Below are 20,550 nucleotides of genomic sequence, written 5' to 3' on the forward strand. Positions count from 1 at the left end.
GACCCTGAGCAAGCTGCCATCAATGTGAATGGCCATCTTGTGTGTCCAGGTTTATCCTATACTACGCAAATCAGTATCAACGGTGGACGCCGCAATGTAGCCAGGGTGCAGCTTTTAAAATTTACTATGTAGACAACATGATAGTTGTTAAACCACACCATGTCTGTGCTACAGCTCTCGCTGTTGCTACTGCCGTGGAGGCATCATCAGGTCAAGGCTAAAATCTGTCTTTACTAATGCTGGGTTCATTGGGAGTTGGATTGGGTGAACCAGGTTGGAGCTGAATCTGATGATGTGAACAGGTGAGGTGATACTGGTAGTTCTGGCTCTATTTTTAAAGCTTGATGATGTTTGGAGTATCTTTGGCTTGGTTTGAGGGTGCTGGATTTTGGTTTTACTTAATATCTCTGGGTGATTCTAGGTGAGCTCTGGCTCAGTGAATTGACTTGATGACCAATGGCAAGAGACTCCATTGGGATTTGAGACAAATTCATTAATTTGTAAGAACTGGCCTTGGTAAACCTCTTTGGGAGTCTTTTAGTCTGAAATGTAGTGCAGAGATGCAAGACACCTCAGAATTTTTAAGGTGCTAAACAAACCTTTTTATCAACAGTTGTGTGTTTATATGGCATCTTGGCCCGGAGATTACGAACTGTATGAAACAGCACTTGGTAGAGCTTGATCAAATACAACAACAGAGGAAAGCCAGGGAACTAAACTGGGCTAATCAAATCAGGTATTACAGTGGGCTTTCGTTAACTGCATGTTAGTAATTTGATTCTGCTGTAGTAAATAATACTTCTATTAGTATTGCTAATAATTTTAAGTTATAGGCAGCTCCGTGTTTGACCTTTTTATGCAAATTAAGCAGTGAGCTGATGTGGCTGTCTGAATAATTTGCAGATGACCATAAAGCTAAATTTATGATTAAGCAGTGGTTGGGGGTGGGAAAGGAAGCTGCACGAAACTTGGAAGGTAAGAGTAGGAAGATATCTTGGGGGTGGGGGTGTTACAAGTGGGTGTCTGGGTTAATTGGGGTACTGAGTCCTACCGATGGATAGCTGGTATGATTCAAGTAGGGGCACGGGCTGTGGGGGAGTGGGTCACTGGGGTTGGGTAAGTTTTTTCTGAAGCACATAAATGAGTAGTATCTGGGAGAGTTGGACAAGCCGAGGGCTAGTACAGAGACACCTGTACTATCTGTACCCAGCCATCATCCCACTTACTGCTGCTGCTACTGCATCATAGAATATTAGAACTGGGAGATTCTCAAGACCTCATCAAGTCCAGTCCCTTGTTCTCATGGCAGAACCAAGCACCATCTAGACCATCCATGACAAGTGTTTGTCTAATCTGCTCTTAAATATCTCTATGATGGATATTCCACACCCTCCTTAGCCAATTTATTCCACTTATTAACCACCCTGGTACTTAAGAGATTTTTCCCAATGTCCAACCTAAACCTCACTTGCTGCAAATTAAGCTTTTTATGCTATCCTCAGAGGTTAAGAAAAATAATTTTTCTCCCTCCTTCTTGTAACAACCTTTTAGGTTTTTGAAAGTTATTACGTCCCCACTCAGTCTTCTCTTTCCAAACTAAACAAGCCTAATCCTTTAAGTTGTACCTCACAGGTCATGTTCTTTAGACCTTTAATCATTTTTGTAGCCTTTCTCTGGACCTTCTCCAATTTCTCCACATCGTTCTTGAAATGTGGTGCCCAGAATGGGACACAATACTCCAGTTGAGGCCTAATCAGCACAGAGTCAAGCAGAAGAATTATTTCTTGTATTTTACTTACGGCACTCCTGTTAGTGCCTCCCAGAATCGTGTTTGCCTCTTTGCAATATAGCTGCCCACTGTGACCGTGTCTGCACTAGCCAAAAACTTCGAAATTGCCATGCAAATGGCCATTTTGACGTTTACTAATGAAGCGCTGAAATACATATGCAGCGCCTCATTAGCATGCGGGCGGCCACGGCACTTCATAATTGATGCGGCTCGCTGCCACGTGGCTTGTCCCGACGGGCTCCTTTTTGAAAGGACCCCGGCTGCTTCGAAGTCCCCTTATTCCTATAGGCTCATAGGAATAAGGGGACTTTGAAGTTGCCAGGTTCCTTTTGAAAAGGAGACCCGTCTGGACGAGCTGTGCAGTGGCGAGCCACGTCAATTTCGAAGTGCTGCGTCCGCCCGCATGCTAATGAGGCGCTGAATACTTATTTCAGCGCTGCATTAGCAAACTTCAAAATGGCCATTTGCATGGCAATTTCGAAGTTTTTGGCTAGTGCAGACACGGTCACGGTGGGCAGCTATATTGCAAAAAAGGCAAACATGATTCTGGGAGGCACTGTTTGCCTTTTTGCAATATAGCTGCCCACCGTGACCGTGTCTGCACTAGCCAAAAACTTCGAAATTGCCATGCAAATGGCCATTTTGAAGTTTACTAATGAAGCGCTGAAATACGTATTCAGCGCCTCATTAGCATGCGGGCGGACGCAGCACTTCGAAATTGACGTGGCTCGCCGCTGCACAGCTCGTCCAGATGGGTCTCCTTTTCGAAAGGAACCTGGCAACTTCAAAGTCCCCTTATTCCTATGAGCATATAGGAATAAGGGGACTTCGAAGCAGCCGGGGGTCCTTTCAAAAAGGAGCCCGTCGGGACAAGCCACGTGACAGCGAGCCGCATCAATTATGAAGTGCCGCGGCCATCCACATGCTAATGAGGCGCTGCATATGTATTTCAGCGCTTCATTAGTAAACTTCAAAATGGCCATTTGCATGGCAATTTCGAAGTTTTTGGCTAGTGTAGATGTAGCCTATTTCTTACTTGCTTCAGTACAGCAGGGGAGCAGATAATCAGGAGGAAGAAGTGCTCTGTGCCTAAAGCTGGGCTCCATAGCAGCAAGTATTGCCCACATGGCCTTACCTACAGCTTTTGCCCAATGGTTGTCCAAATGTGTGCTGTGCTGCCTAATGATGTTTTGGGCTGGTAGTCTGAATTTGGGCTGGGGAGAGTGGCCACCACTGTCTCATCTTAATCTGGAACTTTCTAACGTAAGGGATGCGTGTGTAACTAGAACAGCTGAGTGGAGTGAGGATGTGGGTAATGTCTGTACGCTTATAACGTTTCGCAGGCGGGAGACTTACGTTGCTGTGCCAAGTGGAGGGATGTCCCAGAAGGCAGAAGAACCAACCAACTCTGAAACGGATGAGGAGCAGGAAGAGGAGTCCTCTCTGCAGACTCCAGCCAAAGAAGACGGTGACACAGGCATGCTCTTTAGCTTCGTGTGTCAATCAGTTGTGATACTTATATAAGTTTGTGGTCTTCCGTGCTCTCCTGCTTTTACACCCTGAGCATCTTGGAACATAGTTGGAGAATCACTGAGAGAATGGGGAGAATAAAAAATATTCTAGATGGTCAGGGAGTCTTTTAAACGTCAGTAAAGTGGGAGTATGTTCCTGTGGTTAAAACGCAGTGGCTGGGGCTACTCTGACATGTTCTCCTGGCAACTTCATGGTAATCAGCAGTCTTGCAATTCCAAATGGATGTTCATTAGCATAATCCCAGGACTAATTAGCATAGCCACGCAAGATATCTCTGCCAACTAAAAGCCCCTTTGTAGTCAGCTCCTTATGCCTGAATTTTTTTCAGGCAGGACTAGACATCACAAGTTCCCATACCTGTCAGCCCATTCCCCTGCAGGGAATGCTTCTCAGCACAAGCTTTCTTACTTATCTCAACAGTCACTTGGTTTTGTTTTCCAGATCCCACCTGCATACTAACTAATGGCAAGCTGCCTATGTGGGCAAAGAGACTGGTAAGTTGGGCACCATCGTGTATCAGTGTAAAAGGGCTTTGATTGAGAGGAAGGATGATCCAGTGGCTAGTGAAGTTACCTGAGACCTGGGTTCATTTCTCTCCTCCACCACAGACTTTTTGTGTAAGCTTGGAAAAGTCACTTAGCCTCTCTCTTCCACAGTTATACAATGGTGAGCATAGCACTGGGATGTTGTGATAGTTACATTAAAGATTGTATCACTCTTACGCTTTTCATCAAAAGATCTGTCTTTGAACTGGGTGGTAATGTGGTGGTGTCCTCCACACATCCCCTTTCTAACCATGATAGCCACAGATTGCTGGCTGTGTACTCTCCCTTGCCTTAAAAATACTCATGAGCAGGGCTGGAGCAAAGGTACGTCAAATCTAACATCAGCTGTATGAAAGGTGAGTTATTTGACCTATGATTCTGACTCTGCAGATATTTTTATTGGTGCCCCATTCAAGGTTGCACTGAACAGTCAGAGCAGGATCATTAAACTTGTATTTCTGTCTCATTGGTAGCACTCTAAACAATTATTGAAGAGACAATTGGGCACTTAGAAAGAAATATGTCATACTGTCTAACTAGACAATTGACTAAAAGAGGGCAAGGCATCTGAGGGTTTTTTAAGAGGTCTCCATCATTAAACTGCTTCTGCAGGTGCCCACTTTGAGTTGAAGGTTCTGAAACCATCGTAAAACAGTTAGACCATGGGGTGAGGTAAATGCTCTTACAATAGCAATGGATTTAATAGTGTCTGGGTATTTTCCCCCCCCCCCAGCCCCTCAATCAAGGCAGGTCATCTACGGTGTGGAGGTGCCTTTTCTATATTAGTAAAACGTTATCTACCAATAAGCATGGGCTTTTTTGTTAGAATGTTCAGTGAAATGCCTTTCCTTTTAACCTGTTAACTGCAGTTCTCCAAATGCATAGCCCTCTGATCTCAAACAGATGTTTTGGCAGCTAAGTAAAACAGTGAATTTTCTCTCATACATGCTGCTTTTGTTCTTAAAATATTTTGTCTACACATTTCATACTTAACTGAGAACTGAACAAATTATTGCAATTACATTTGATCCATAGAAGCCACACAGAGTATTTAAACCTGGAAAATTTTCTTTCTGTAGCTGGGAGAGGCAGAAAATTTGGACAGCATGACATTTAATCCAAGGGTGAATTACCAGCCACAGGGACGATGGGCGGAACGTGCCGACAAAGATCCAATTAAAACCCTTTTAGACACGGAGATTAGTTACTTTACCCCAATAAAAAATGACTTCCTGGGTGATGCTGAACTTGAGCCAAAGAATCTGGACCAACTGCTCTTGGAGGTTAGTGAGCCTGTGTTGCTTATTGTTAAGATGGTTTCAGTTGTCCTTTTCAGAGAACTAAAGTCACTTTGGGTGTGTCTACACTTGCATTCCTCTTTCGAAAGAGGTATGCAAACGAGGTATAAATTTGCAAATTCGTCACCTCATTTGCATATTCTAATTTTAAAAGAGCTTCTTTTGAAAGAAGAAAGCCAGTGTAGATGCTGCTCTTTCAAAACTAAACCGTATCTTCAAAAGAATCCTTCTTCCCATTAAATAAAGGGAAGAAGGATTCTTTCAAAGATGGGTTTACTTTTGAAAGGGCAGCGTCTACACTGGCTTTCTTCTTTCAAAAGAAGCTCTTTTGAAATTGGAATATGCAAATGAGGTGATGAATGCAAATTTACACCTCATTTGCATTTTATTTATCTCATTTTGCATACCTCTTTCGAAAGAGGAATATAAGTATAGACACACCCTTTGTTCTGAATCTGTTTCAATTCTGACAATATCCCTTTTTTATTGTACTTGTTACTTAGTCATAAATTTGACTTCTGAGCACTTATATCTACCCTACCTTCTATGAAGAACCACTTCCAGACATCTCCAGGTATGTCTATGGTGCAGTTGGAGGTGTGATTGAGCACAGGTAGGCTAACCTGTGCTATGTTTAATTTAACAAACACAACTTAAATAGTATCAGAGAGGTAGCCGTGTTAGTCTGTAGCTTCGAGAACAAGAAGTCTTGTGGCACGTTTATAGACTAACAGATATGTTGGAGCATAAGCTTTCGTGGGCAAAGACCCGCTTCATCAGATGCAACATCTGATGAAGCAGGTCTTTGTCCACGAAAGCTTATGCTCCAAAATATCTGTTAGTCTATAAGGTGCCACAAGACTTCTTGTTGAACTTAAATGGTAGTGAAGACACAGCAGCATGGGTTGTGCAAGCCTGGCTAGAATTCCAGATACATGTTCACATTCTGAGCCTGAGCTGTGGTCCAGGTTGTAACTGCTATTTTTAGTTGCACTAGCTAGATTATGGCACAAGTGTGCGAGTGCAAGTTGCAGTCAGACCTCTACTTGTAAAGCAGATGTGATATATCGTTAAAGTCTGCAGGCCAATCATACCTTGAGAACCTCTTGCATTTCAAGAAGAGATAAAGCTTCATATTTCTTACAGACTGAGAATTCCCCTAGCAATGTTATTGAGGACTTCAAGCACCCAGTCCTCTTCTCAGAGGATGAGACGAATCAGGAGTCTGAATCTCTTGAAACTAGTGGAAACAGCATATATGATGCACAGGCTGGGGACAGCTCCATGGAAGCAGAAAGGTTAGTTTTGTTACACAGTAAGATTAGATGTTCATCTATTTTTGTATTAGCTCTCTCTTCCTTTGTGCCAAGTTCAAGTTGTTTGCAGAGCTGTAGCAAGGTGTTCATTTGTTATAAAGAAATCTTAGCAGTTTGTAGGTATTCTAGGAAGAGTATTTTGTATGATCTGGAATTATTCTCCCTAAAGTACTTGTAATTCTTGGTGTTTGTAAGGCACCCAGCACAATGGGCCCTGGACTATGTCAAGGGCTCCTAGGTGCTTTGTAATTATTGCAAGACATATTAATCTGTTTCTTATGGTGGAGAAAGTCAGCTGGGGATCGGAAAATGGGACGTGTCCTCTTTAGTGCTTTGTATGTAGCCAGTTGTCTAGCAACCTCCTTCGTGTATCACCATATCTTTTGTTGTGAGTAGGCAATATTAAACTCTTCAGTTGCCAAAGGACCATAGATGTCTATTTGTGTTGCAGAATATTTAATGTATTAGGCTCTAGTTAGGTCAGAAAGCAATCAAACCACTCTCTTGCTGGGCCGATTGGGGGAAACCAGCTGGATAAACTTGACTTCATGTGATGAGTTGCTCCTCCCCCATTCGTGCTGTGAGCAATTGATACTCCACTTGGGGTATCTCTACACTTACCGGGTGGAAGAGTCGATCTCCCAGAGTTAGATTTTGCACATCTGGTAAACATGCGTGAAATCAATCACTCTGGGGTCTGCAGTAAACTCCCCTTGCAAGGAGTAAAGGAGGTTGATTGAGAGAAACACTCCTATCAACCTCCCTCAGTGAGAACAGACCTTACAGTTCACTGCAGATAAGCAGTTCTAGCTATGGCAAGCGTGTAGCTAGAGATGATGATGAATCTGCCATTGACTGTAAGGGTCTAATGTAGACCAAACCTTAGGGCAGTGGTCCAGCTGCATGTGTCTTTGCCCTTCTTTCACGAGGTAGTGCTTGCCTCATTCACTAGCTTGCAGATAACTTTCTTAGAGATCTGGTCACAGTGTTTGAGTATGTAAGGTACAGGAGTTGGTCCTCAGTTTTTTTTCTGATCTCTTTCTGCAAAGCTGTTCAGTTTATTATGTGGTAGATCTCCTCTTCTCCTAGATCTGGTGAAGAAAAGACAAACTAAAACTAATTATCTGTAATTATTGCTGGTTACTCTTCTCTTTCTTGTCCTGCTACTTTCCCTTCTGTCCAGCTTGCCTGGTCAATATCCAGCTCTTGGTTTCAAAGATGACTCAGAAAACTTCCTGACAGAGAAGGAAAGGGTGACAAAGTATCTGCTAGATTAGAGTAATGGTTCCTTATTGCTGACGAACAGATGACAGATGGAATCCCTAGCTATTCTATCAACCTAATATACTTATTTGTGTTGTAGTTATTTCATGATGCTCAAACACACTGAAATAAGTTAGTTTTGAAATTTTATCTTCCAAGGGTTCATTCCCTCTTGTTGTTGCTAATCCACTGGTCTGGACGATACCTATCTGAGAGTATTTTAGCCCCCAAGAGCAGCAGGGCCATGATTCTCAGGACATGTCTTCACTACAGAATGGTTCAGTGGGCAGCGATCAATCTGGTGCAGGCTGATTTAGTGTGGCTAGTGTAGAACTGATAAATCGACCTCTGAGCACCCTTCCCTTGACTCTGGTGCTCCACCAAATCCAGAAAAATAAGCGGCCTTAATGAGAGAGCATCAGCTGTTGACTGACTTACTGCAGTAAGCAGACCTAAGTATGTCAACTTCAGCTACATTATTCACATAGCTGAAATTACTTAGATCAAAGGCCTGCGGCAGTGTGGAGTAGGGCCTTAAAGATATTTTGGCTCCCAGCTTCCATTCATATCAATGAACTTCAGGAGCCTAGATATCTTTGAAGACATAGGCCTTTGACCTTATCCTTCCTCCTGTACCTTTTCAGCTAGAATAATGGGAAGGGGGAAGAGATCCCGTCAGTATTATCCATCTGTGAGAAGCTAGACTGGAATTGTCAAGTCATATAACATAGATCAAAATCTAGTATCTGTTGGCTGAAGAAAGCTGATGTGTATTTGATTCACCTAGCGGTGAAATGCCTTCTCTGGCCAATATACCAACTCTTGTGTGTGTCATAAAGCCAGTGCTTTAACAGCACTTTGGAGATTGAGACTTCTAGTATGTCAGTCTGCTGCTTCTTTTTGTTTTTTAATTTCTTTTTCAAGAAAATATGTGAAGGAGCTGCATCTTCAGCCTGTTTATCAGAAGGAAGTCAATAACGGCAAAGACAAAAGCTGCCCCATCACTTCTCTAGATTGTGAAACATCTGGATTTGATCGACAACGGGAAGGTAAGGTTTAAAAATATAACAGCATAACCAGCCTTTAGAATACTAAAGCAGGGGGTTGTGGCTTTAAAATATATTTGTATGGAGTTGTAAATCCATGGCAGCTTTTCAAGTGTTTAAAACTGTTTCCTAGGATAAGGCCCTAATTCAGCACTTAAGGCTGTGTGTGATCTTGAACCTGTGACTAGTTAGGGGCTACTTGCAGGCTTAAAGTCACAGGCATGCTCACATGCAGTGTTTGATTAGAGGCTTAAAGACCTATTTATACATCTGCCTGTAATAAGATATTTTTTAAATAGAAAACCTAACATGTGCCAGACTCCACTATCATTTCCTGTGCATCTTCTCTTTAGCTCTTTTCTTTCCTTATGTGTAATGTATTGCTAGATGAAGACTCCTTGAGCTCAGATGAAGAATTGGATGTGGAAATAGAAGCAACTGATTTGGATGGGAACTTCCAGAAAAGCAGTTCTTTACCCCAAACACCAGAACAAGAGAAGTACCTGAAACATCATTTTGAGACCTTGGCAGATGCCCATGATGAAGGTACCAACTAAGCACAAAATAAATTATAAAGTGATTAGGCAAAATTTGGGACTTTGCAGGGTTGTCTCTGATAAGATGAGAAATTTGATACAAGTTGAGTATATGCTTTTGTGGTTTTGGTTTACGTGCAGAAAATCTCCAAAGGGTCCAGTTTCGCTGCATGTAATTGAATCAAACGTGTTCTCTCTCAGAAGTCCCCTCTAGTGGGCTCTGTGCCCAGGAAGCCCTTTTGCTTCCTCTGTGTCACTCTTCTAGCATTTTCCCTTTGGCTTTCTACCTCCTACACCTACATACCTCGTACAGCTTACAACCAGTCTTCTAGTCCAGCATTTCTCAAGTGCCACCTCCAGGGGCTTTTCTTGCACCCACAGTCTTGTGGGTGGTGATTTGGAGGTGGAAGGGAGCAAAACAACAGGCACTTCCCCAAGCAAAAGCTCCCTGTTGCTCCTGTGTGGTGGGACTTGGGTTTCAGTCCTGATATGGCAGAGCAGCAGGTTCTGGCCTCATGGCTTTGGGCCCCAGTTGTGGGGCTTTCAGGCGTGGCCTTGGGATTTTGGGCTATGGCCTCAGGACTTCAAGCTCCATCCTGGGGTCCCATGCTCTGAACTTCAGACTTTGGCTTCCCCCTGACTCCCTTTCCCTCCCTATTGCTCTGGATCCCCACTGCATTCCTCCATCCCTTTTTGTCCCAGCTGCCTATTCATCCACCTTCTCCTCCAGAGCTTAATTTGTCCATGGGCTTGCTGGTGCTGAGTAAAGGGAATGCTGTGAAAGTGATACTTGTATATTAACTTCCCTGGGAGGTTCTGAAAAATATTAACAGACATACAAGTATAACTTTTCACAGCAGCAGACTAGTTGGTTAGCTAGTAATAAATAAATTGCAACGATTTGATGTGTGTATGTGCATCTTTAATTTTCCTAAAATTAAATATTTTAGACAACACTGTCCATGGTCACCAGCTTGATTTGATGGCCACTCTCTGAAGCCACCAAAAAACTTAGTGAGAGCTCTTCTCATAGCCTGTGCCTGCAGCCAGGGACATCCCTCAGCCCATACAGCTCATCTCTGAGCTACTGTGTGGCCTATTGACAATGAGAGGTAACTGCCCAAAGCAGCAGTTTTTAAACACCTGAAGGGGCTTGATACCTCCTTTGAGTGTGAAAGAATGTTTGGCACACTCCCACTGGCTTCAAGTCTGGGATTGTTCTTGAATACAAGTCATTGGCACTTTTCAGCATAACCAAATGTTATGCTTCTGTACCTGTGTGCTTGAATCATCATTACTGTATTTTAAACTAAATTTATGAAAAGCGGTCAATTCACACTTCATTTGGAATTGTATTGGCTTTCTGGACCACATACAAATAACTGTCATGTATGACTCAAAGATAGAAGTATTATCACAGCCTATCTAATTGCTTGTGGGCTTTCTTGGAGGTATTTCAAGAAGCTTCACTTCTAGCATCAACCTTGAAATTGCTTCATGCAAAGCTTTAGTGATTGCCTTTATTAATGTATCCAGTATTTGGAATGCATGCAGTACTGGGGCTTGAAAAGTGTAGTCCATGCCAGGACCCATCCAGATTGCATGTGATTCACTCTCTTGAGCCACAAAACCCATGGTCCAATCTTGAAATCATTTTGCTTTTCACATTTGAGTCCATATTTGAAATCAGATAATAAAACTGCTAGATCGGAGCACAGAATTGTTTTCATTATCTGATTTCTACACTCTCTCTCTGTTTCTCTCAAGGTGGTCAATCTGCCTAAATATTCTATCCCTTTTCTTTCCCTCTTGGGTGTCCAGTGTGCTTGACCGTAAGTTCTTTGCAGCAGTGTACTCCTGTGTTTATTGTACAATGGGACCCTATTCTCAGTTGGTCCATGAGTACTACCCTAATAAACATGATCTTTTTTTTTTTTCTCCTCCTGAACTCTTTCATTATTGATCTATGATTGTAGAGCAGTGGAACTAGGGAATCAGAACTGTTCACTGAGAATATTTCTCTCTCCTGAAACACAGAAAAGTTTGATGGCTGTTTAAAAGATTTGAAGCCACCTGAAGATGAGGATGATGGAAAAAACCTGTTCTTGAATCCACGTTTGAGTATTTCTGCAAGATTTCTCTCGCGCTGCCAGAAAAACAGCAGGTAGGTGCAGCATTTTTCCTGGGTCCAAATATGTCTTTTCACTTGGTTATTTCCCCGTTTCGCTCACTGGTCCGTCTCAGTAGATCATGCTCGGAGAGCATCACTCACCATTGTATTGAAGATAACAAGATACTGGGTGTAGAGACTTTCTTGTCTGTAAAATGCCATGAATCACAGACCACTTTTTTTTTTTTTATTTTAATTCACTTTTTGTCTACTATTTGAGTTCTCAGAAAGTGATACTGTTCGGTATGACTTCAGCTGCTAACTATGCACATTAGCATTTTTAGGTCAGGACAGCTGGATAAAAGCACCTCAGCAATTTCAAACTAGAAATCTCCCTGATGTTCAGTGCAGTTTAATCATTTCAATCCATTAGGTGCCTCTGAAAAATTCTACATCCATAAGACAGCTGCTCTTGTGGGCCTTCCACTGAAGAAGTTTCATCCTAAGCTTTAAAATGCAAGTTGAACATCTGAGCTCTAGCAAGGAGCATGCATGGACTCTTGAGGGTGTAATCTTTTTTGGAAATTCATATAGGATCTTAGTAGTGTACTTGGCAACAGTAAGAACTAACACAACCCAAATTACTAGATTCAGCTCTTTTGAAGGATCTGAAGAGCTCTGTGTAAGTTCATGTGATCCAATAAACATAGTACCTCATTCCTTTTTGTCCAACAAGCAACCTAGGGCCAACGCCACATACAATAATCTAATGTATATAAACTGACAAATATTTTGTCTCTTGGCTGGTAATTTAAGGACTTTTGTGATACAGCCCCTTGCCATTCATAGAGGTGGCTTGGTATACAACTTCAACTGACAGATAAAACCTGAATCAGATGTGTTTATATTTACCTCCAGGTTTGCTGCTGCCTATCTTCCACGAGCACGTCAGCAATCACAAAGTACGGTAGATACAAGAGACCAAGCTAAGGAAGAGAGTAAATTATCTAGTGAGCCCATGAATTCAGAGGTATGTTAATCTTGCCCAAAAAGCATCCTTCCTGGTACAGAACTCTGAGTGAAATAGTAACAAAGAGGAAGCCGTGCTAGTCTATGCACTATCAAAACAAAAAGCAGTCAAGTAGCACTTCAAAGACTAGCAAAATGGTTTATTAGGTGAGCTTTTGTGGGACAGACCCACTTCTTCAGACCATAGCCAGACCAGAACAGACTCAATATTTAAGGCACAGAGAACCAAAAACAGTGAGCAAGGAGGACAAATCAGAAAAAGATAATCGAGGTGAGCAAATCAGAGAGTGGAGGGGTGGGGGGGAAGGTCAAGAATTAGATTGAACCAAGTATGTCTAATTCTTGACCTTCCCCCCGACCCCTCCACTCTCTGATTTGCTCACCTTGATTATCTTTTTCTGATTTGTCCTCCTTGCTCACTGTTTTTGGTTCTCTGTGCCTTAAATATTGAGTCTGTTCTGATCTGGCTATGGTCTGAAGAAGTGGGTCTGTCCCACGAAAGCTCACCTAATAAACCATTTTGCTAGTCTTTAAAGTGCTACTTAACTGCTGAGTGAAACACTGTGTGTCTTATTACACCAGGTGAGAGGAGTGTGAGAGACAGTTTTAGGGGCCTGTTTAAATCACAATTTTAGAAAATTCATAACCATGTAAATGACAAGTATGGAATTGTACAGAGTTTTGTGCAGAATAAATCGTTCGAGCAAATCAAGGTTTAGAATCACTTTTATAAGCAGCATTTGAAACTAATTATAAAATTTGGTCCTTTTTAAATGTTTTTATATTAGTTTTTTTTCTGTTTAAAAAAAAAAAAAGCGCCATGAAACCTAAAAAAAAATCAGTTGCTCGCCAGAAAAGATGGCATTAAATGAAGTGGAGAAGAGTGGTCCAGTGGTTAGAGTCTGAGAGCTGGGAGGCCTGGGTCCAATCCCTTTATCCTTTTGCAGCCATTTTGTGTGACCCATGAGAAGTCCAACAGGCCCAGATCTTCAAAGTATTTTGGCTCCTAACTTCCATCGAAATCAAAAGCCTAAATACATTTGAGGGTCTAAACCAGAGCATAACTGTGCCTCAGGTTGTTTTGCCTGTGCAAATGGGTGTGATATTCACTGCCCTACTTCTCAGGGGTGTTGAGAGAATAAAAATAATAAAGTGGAGGCATTGAGACACTGTGATGATATGGGAAATCTTATGTACCCCAGATACACCAGGTAGTCTCTGATTGGAGGATCTGTTTCGCCAGGAATGATGCCCAAAGCAGCCCCGGGCTGCAGATGCCCAGTAGCATTTGTAACATCACCTGTTAAGATAATCACCTTTTGGCATGTAATCTGAATCCATTACAGGTTGCCTTTCACGATGAAAGATGAGGCAGATTGCAGATTCTATGGTGATGGGAAGGAGTACCCAAACAGGACCTTAAATAAAGAGCTGCAGTACAAACAGCTTTTGTATTCTTCCTCTTTTAGCAATGTTACTTGCTCTTGGTGGGGAAACCATGAAGCTGTTATTGTGAGAGTTGTCAGTACGGATTCTAGTAAAAGTGTGGTTTCCTCTGTGTTCGTCTTCAGTGACACATGTAGCACAATATGAGAACCAGGATGTATAAAATATGTGGTGTACTTCTTACTGAGAGGAAATTAAAATTAAAGATCAGTTTTAATCTCAAAAATGAAAACCACTGGAGTGTTTTTGAAAATTCTACCTTAGATGATGATTTCAGACTTCTGTAATTTTGTAAAAACGCAGTAGCCAAACTAGGATCTTTGTGATATGGGCTTATTCCAACTCTTCTGTTAATTTTATTTTTATTTTTTTAGAAATCATTGGAAGAAAAGCCACTTGTTGTGGTGGAAAAAACAGACTCCAACACGTGCAGTCCCTCAGGTCAGATGCTCATAGCTTGCAAGGCAAGCTGCATACTTCATTTAGGGAGGGAAGAACATGGAAAATGACTCATGTATGCTTCACATTTGTTCCCAGAAGTATACAGCTGGCCTTTTTAAAAGAGGCTGGAAACATGATTTAGCACTTTTTTGTGTGTTGGGAAAAGGTCTGGAAAAGCTTGTGCACAATTTCCAACTTGAGTGCTTCTGAAAACATTTTGGTTTCACTTCGGTGACAGTTACATTCAGCGACAACATAGGTAGGAAAGGCATGCCTATCTGATCAGCTGCGCTTTGAATCTTTTGTTACTAAAGTAGCTCTCTCCTTCCTGGTTTCCACAAGGTGGCATTGTTTGCTCTCCTCTTTTCAGAAAGCCCTGTCTTTGCTCCTCTTGTTTTAATTCAAAGTAGCTTTGTTTTGTCCCAACACCAGAGAGTACACCCGTGAAGGTGATGAGCAATATAGAGACAGACTAGTTTTCTTCCACCACTACATTCTGTGATATTTCAGCTCTTGAACTCTCTGCCTGCTGTGTCAGCTCTCCCATCACTTAATCTGTTGTGTGTGTAGTTGTCTCACTAGACTGGCAAAACAAAATAGCAGTCAAGTAGCACTTTAAAGAGTAACAAAATGTTTTATTTGGTGATGAGCTTTCATGGGACAGACCCAGTTCTTCATAGCTGTGGCATTTCCAGTCCAGACTCAGTTATACAGCACAGAGGTCCAAAAAAAAAATGCAGTAAAAATCTGACAAATCAATTACATAGAACTGAAGGATGGGGGTGAGGGAAATTAAGTGTCTTGCCTGAGATATTTACGAACATCCAAGGAAGAAGGGAGTCCTTGTAATGGGTGAGATAATTGCTGTCTTAGTACGAACAAGATGTTAATGTGTCAAATTTGAGTATGAGCCCCAGTTCACAAATCTCCTTATGTAATCCGCTTTTAAAGTCTCTTTGTAGGATGCATATTCTCAGGTCTTTAACAGAATGGCCCAGTCCACTGAAATGCTCACTGACAGGCTTATGTGTACTGAGATTCCTAATGTCTGCTCTGTGTCCATTCATTCTTTGGCAAAGTGTTTGCCCAATGCACATTGTGGAAGGGCATTGCTGGCACATGATGGCATATATAATATTGATTGAGGTACAAGAGAATGAGCCCTGATCTTGTAATTAATGTGGTTATGTCCAGTGATGGGATCCCCAGAATAAACAAATGGACAAATTTGGCAACTGGGTTTGATGCAAGGAAATGTTTCAGGATTGGTGGTATTGAGGTATAGCCTGTGATTGCTTGTGAGAATCTTTATTAGAAAACATTTCAGGGTAAATTATAGCTAAATTACAGCACAGGACACTGAGAGGCAGGACTGGTATCTGGAAACAAATTTTATGGGACCACAGGAAACTTGGCTGCACCCAGGATGTTGCTGGATGAGCGTGTTCCAGATTAGAGAGATTCAGCCTGTAGCCCTCTTGGAAGAGGTTTGCACATCTATTTAAAGAAAATAGCTGGCTAACATAATGGAAGACTATAGCTGTGGTTTGTCTGGGAAGGCTCCAGAGGTGGAAATGTCATGGCCAAACACAGTAAATCTTTTTTATTCTCAGAAACCCAGATCCTCATCAAAAGTTTTGAAATGAGCTTGCAGCCTTTGTGCAACGGGTTCCAGGAGACACTGCAACTTTATGACAAGGTACAGGGTCGGGTAGAGAAATGTGATAAACTTGAAAGCATGTGAAGTTATTGCGCCACAGAAAGGAATAACAAATTGCGACATCCTTGCTACAACCCCTGCCTGTTGGTGGAATTACAGAGCCTCTAACTCACGGTGGTGATGAGCATCCAAATGGCTGCATACTATTTGTTGTTAATGCCTGGATTAGCATAAGGGAGCTCTGTCAAGTAGTTGTGTGTGTTAACTCTCTTGCCCACTGAAGCTGCTTAGATCAGTGGTTCCCAACTTGGGGTCTGCAGATGGGGCCATGAAAAAAATAAGATAGAATTGGCTTTGATGAGGCTCTGCAAATGGTTTGAGGGGGTGATCGGGAGTCTGCACTAGTGAAAAGTTGGGAAGCACTGTCTTAGATGACTTTACAATGGGATTGATCCAGATTGGGTGTGCCATAATAGCTTGTCATAGGAGTGGCCATACTGGGTCCATTTAGCCCTGTATCTTGTCTGTGACAGCAGCCAGTACTCAGTGCTTCAGAGCAAGGTATAAAACCCTATAGCAGAGAGATCTGGGCTACTCAGTCCTGTAAATTGTCCATGTATGGCACCATCTTGGCTTCAAAGTTGTAGTCGATTTAAACTCAGAAGTTGGTGCTAAATTGTTGTGTTCCAATCCCTGCTCTAAAACTGACTTGACGTGATCTTGGGCAAGTATTTCAGCTGACATTTTCACATCCTTCTGCTGTGCACGAGCTGGGTGAATTGCACACACCCACAGACCTGACAGGTGTGGGTCCTCTGGTGCTTGCACACCTGAACTGGAGAGGTGCACGTACATGGAAAGTTGGGACCAGATTTTGAAAGGAGTTCTAGCTGTCTAACCCCGGTTGATTTTAGTGGGTGGGAGCCGGGCAGGAAAGGTGTGCACATGGCTGTCTTGAAAACAACAGAAGTTCTTCTTCGAGTGTCCCCGTGGGTGCTCCACAATAGGTGACGGGCTTGCCCGGCGCCGCAGATCGGATCTTCCAAGCAGTTTCTGCCGGACCGCGCATGCGCCGGCGTGCGCCGCTCCCTTGCGCGCTCCTGGCCATGTGCGCGATCCAGTCCCCGCCAGTTCCTCTTAACCGCCGTCGGCTGCAGACGGAATCCGACTAGGCTAAGGCCAAATAGCGTATTCAACGACTTTATCTGTTTTTCTTTAAAAGTTTTTCAGATACTTAGGCTACTACGAGTTAGCCGGTTGTTATTTTGCAAAAAAAAAACAACAACAAACAAACTACGAGCGAGACAGCTTCAGTCCAGTCCCAGTAAACAGCGCCGGAGGCCAGGAGCTACGGCCATCAGCCCTCCTGCTGAGGCAGGCCATCGGACAGGGAAAACAGCACAAAGAAGGTGCTAAGTACCCACTTAAAAACTCAAAGACTCACCAACAATGTCCTCTTCAGGCTTTAAAAAATGTGAGTCCTGCCGAGAGGCGATGCCAGTGTCCGATGGGCACAGTCTATGCATAAGGTGCCTGGGGGAGTCCCATGTGGCACAGAAATGCACCTTCTGTGCTAAATTAACAACCAGAGCATGAAGAGACAGGGAGATGCGGATTAAAATGCTGCTTCTTGATAAGGCCCTCCAGCCAGACGTGCCGGAGCGGCCGCAGCAGGAGGGACCCTCCGGGGCCCTTAAAAGGAAAGCTGCCTTCCTCACTCCATCAGCGCAAAAACGGAGGAAAGTCTCTCCAGCCTGATCCCTGCCGGCAGCAACAGTGAGCGGGATGGGAGGAGCACGCAGCCCCCAGCCGCAGCAACAGCTGATCAGCGGCGGCACGGAGAGCCACGTGGAAACGGCTCAGCCTTCGATGATCAGCCAGCCGCCCCGCACCGCAGGCAGGGCGGCGGCTAAACAAGCGCCGGTACCGGCGGCACCGCAGGCAGCGGCACCGACCCCCAGGGAACCGGCGGTGCAGAGCGCGCAGGCACGTAGCCTGCAGGCGCAGAAGGACACCGCACGTGCGGCACCGCCTTCGAGCGTGCCTAGCACGGTGCCGACGGGGCTAGGATCCCCCGCGCGTCAGGGGGCGGAGTCACCTCCTCCAGGGAGGGGGAAGGCTGCACACAAGAGGAGGCATTGCAGCCCCTCTCCGGACAGGGCTGAGGAGCTGCTTTCTCACAGCCCTCCGCTTATGTTGCAGACTCCAACCAGAAGGCAGGGGTCCCCCCTAGCCTACCCGGAGCCCCCTTCTCCATTTTTACAACCAGCCTCGCCATGGCTGGCACCACCTTCACCCTTCCTGGGGTTTGAACCACTGGACTATTATGCGAAATCGCTCTCTCCAGTGTCTCGACGATCTCCCTCCCCCAGACGCAGAGGGTACGCACCAAGGGAGTGGTCTAGGTCACCTTCCCAAGAACAGTGCCTATACTGCCATGGTCGCCCCTACCACGCGGGGCATACACACCATCGGCAATCTACTAGGGAAAGATCCCCACAAACTATCTCGTACCCCCGAGGACAATTGCGACCGGGGACAGAAACTCAAGCATCTCAGGGGGGACTGGTCATGGAACCCCGAGATTTTCCCTCGCAAACCTCCAGCGAGAGGGTGTACCATCACCAGCAGGAACCGGAAGGGTCCAGAGAGACGTACCCCAGCGGTTCCTCGCTCTCCTCCCCGGACGAGACTACGGCCCTGGGGGACGTCCATCCTACGGACGATCTCAAACAGTTTCAGGAGCTGTTTAAGAGGGTGGCCTTCACACAAGGCATCCAGACAGCAGAGGTGCAAGAGAAACACCATAAGCTCCTCAAAAATTTGAGACCCCCGGCCTCCTCCAGAGTAGCAATACCGCTTGATGAAGCGATCTTAGAGTCCGCCACTACGATATGGCAGACCCCTGCAACTATTCCGCCTGTCCAAAAGAGAGCGGATAAGAAATACTTCGTGCCGGCGAAGGGCATGGAGTTCCTGTTTAGCCACCCACAGCCAAACTCCCTGGTGGTGGAGTCCTCGCAACAAAGATCAAAAACATCTCAATTTAAAACAGGGGGAACGGACAAAGATGCCAAGAAGCTAGAGCTGTTCGGCAGAAAGGTCTACTCCTCCTCCACTTTAACGTTGCGAATGGCAAATTACGCAGCGCACTTAGCGAACCATAATTTTGACAACTATTCCAGGTTAACTTCCCTCATGGACTCGCTTCCAGAGGACAAAAAGCCGGTCCTCAAGGCCGTAGTACAAGAAGGCTACGCGGCTGCGAGGATGGGAGTTCAGATTGCTTTGGACGTTGCGGACATGGCAGCACGTTCCACAGCAACCGCAGTGGTGATGCGAAGGGAGTCCTGGCTCCAGACCTCGGGTATACCGAGGGATCTGCAGGCGAAGATAGTTGACCTTCCCTTCGACTCGCAGAAGCTGTTTGCTGAATCAACTGACTCGGTCCTTCATTCCAGTAAAGATTCAAGAGCCACACTCAGGACCCTGGGGATTTACACCCCTCCATACACAAAGAAAAGGTACTACCCTCAGCAAAGGCGGTACCAGTACCAGCAACAGCGCCCCCAGTATTACAGGGGTTACGAGCAAGGGCGACATCAACAGCACCAGCAGTACAGAACTCCCAGGCGACGCTCACAACAGAGCCGTGCGTCCTTGGGGCGGGGCCAAAGGCCACAAGTTTGACATACAGATCCAGGGCTGCGCCATCACTACCATCGCACAAGGTCATCCGAAGCGGCTATTCCACCATCGCCTCCGACCATTCTACGACCAGGGGCAAAGGATCACCACAGACAAATGGGTGCTGGAGATCATAGCCACGGGGTACACCATCCCCTTCCAGTCGCTCCGACCGTCACGACCTCCACCCAAGCCCCACCTCCAGGAGGCCTCCCAGGTAGCGAGGCTCAGGCAGGAGGTGGACCATCTCATGCTCATAGGGGCGGTGGAAAGAGTGCCGGAGCAACTGCACGGGAAAGGGTTCTACTCCAGGTATTTCCTCACGGAGAAAAAGACAGGAGGCTGGAGGCCCATCTTAGACCTTCGCGGCCTCAACAGGTACCTGCGCAAGCAACGTTTTCGGATGACCACGATCGCCTCCATCCTTACAGCTCTGGACGATGGAGACTGGTTCGCAGCCCTCGATTTACAAGACGCGTACTTCCACATAACCATCCATCTGGCTCACCGGCGATTCCTCCGGTTCATGGTAGGCAACGAACACTTCCAATACAAGGTCCTACCGTTTGGCCTCTCCTCGGCCCCCAGAGTCTTCACCAAGACCTTGGCAGTGGTGTCAGCCTACCTGCACAGACGGGGTATTTATTTTCCCGTATCTGGACGATTGCCTGCTCAAAGGGGCCTCGAAAGGGGAGGTTCTGCGCATGATACGCGTCACAACAAACACGTTCTCCTCACTTGGCCTGGTTATCAATCTGGCAAAATCACAAATAGACCCCACACAGGACATAGAGTTCATAGGGGCTCGCATAAACTCGGTTACAGCGAGAGTATACCTACCAGAGGCTCGC

At 44.8% G+C, this 20,550-nt stretch overlaps 1 protein-coding gene across 2 annotated transcripts in view; it reads left to right on the plus strand.

The window, feature by feature from the left end:
- Window positions 1-20,550, plus strand: part of WDR62 (WD repeat domain 62) — a 55,380-nt gene that overhangs the window by 30,008 nt on the left and 4,822 nt on the right. The window contains exons 19-29 of one of the 2 annotated variants that reach the window (XM_075016641.1): window positions 614-736; window positions 3,133-3,266; window positions 3,764-3,816; window positions 4,947-5,150; window positions 6,312-6,463; window positions 8,669-8,793; window positions 9,178-9,336; window positions 11,364-11,490; window positions 12,355-12,466; window positions 14,286-14,352; window positions 15,966-16,051. In XM_075016641.1, the coding sequence (XP_074872742.1) occupies window positions 614-736; window positions 3,133-3,266; window positions 3,764-3,816; window positions 4,947-5,150; window positions 6,312-6,463; window positions 8,669-8,793; window positions 9,178-9,336; window positions 11,364-11,490; window positions 12,355-12,466; window positions 14,286-14,352; window positions 15,966-16,051 (1,342 nt within the window). The remainder of the gene's footprint in view (window positions 1-613; window positions 737-3,132; window positions 3,267-3,763; window positions 3,817-4,946; window positions 5,151-6,311; window positions 6,464-8,668; window positions 8,794-9,177; window positions 9,337-11,363; window positions 11,491-12,354; window positions 12,467-14,285; window positions 14,353-15,965; window positions 16,052-20,550) is intronic. The other variant, XM_075016642.1, reaches the window with a different exon arrangement.

The sequence above is a fragment of the Carettochelys insculpta genome, chromosome 22 (genome assembly GCF_033958435.1).
Source record: "Carettochelys insculpta isolate YL-2023 chromosome 22, ASM3395843v1, whole genome shotgun sequence".
Lineage (NCBI taxonomy): Eukaryota > Metazoa > Chordata > Testudines > Carettochelyidae > Carettochelys > Carettochelys insculpta.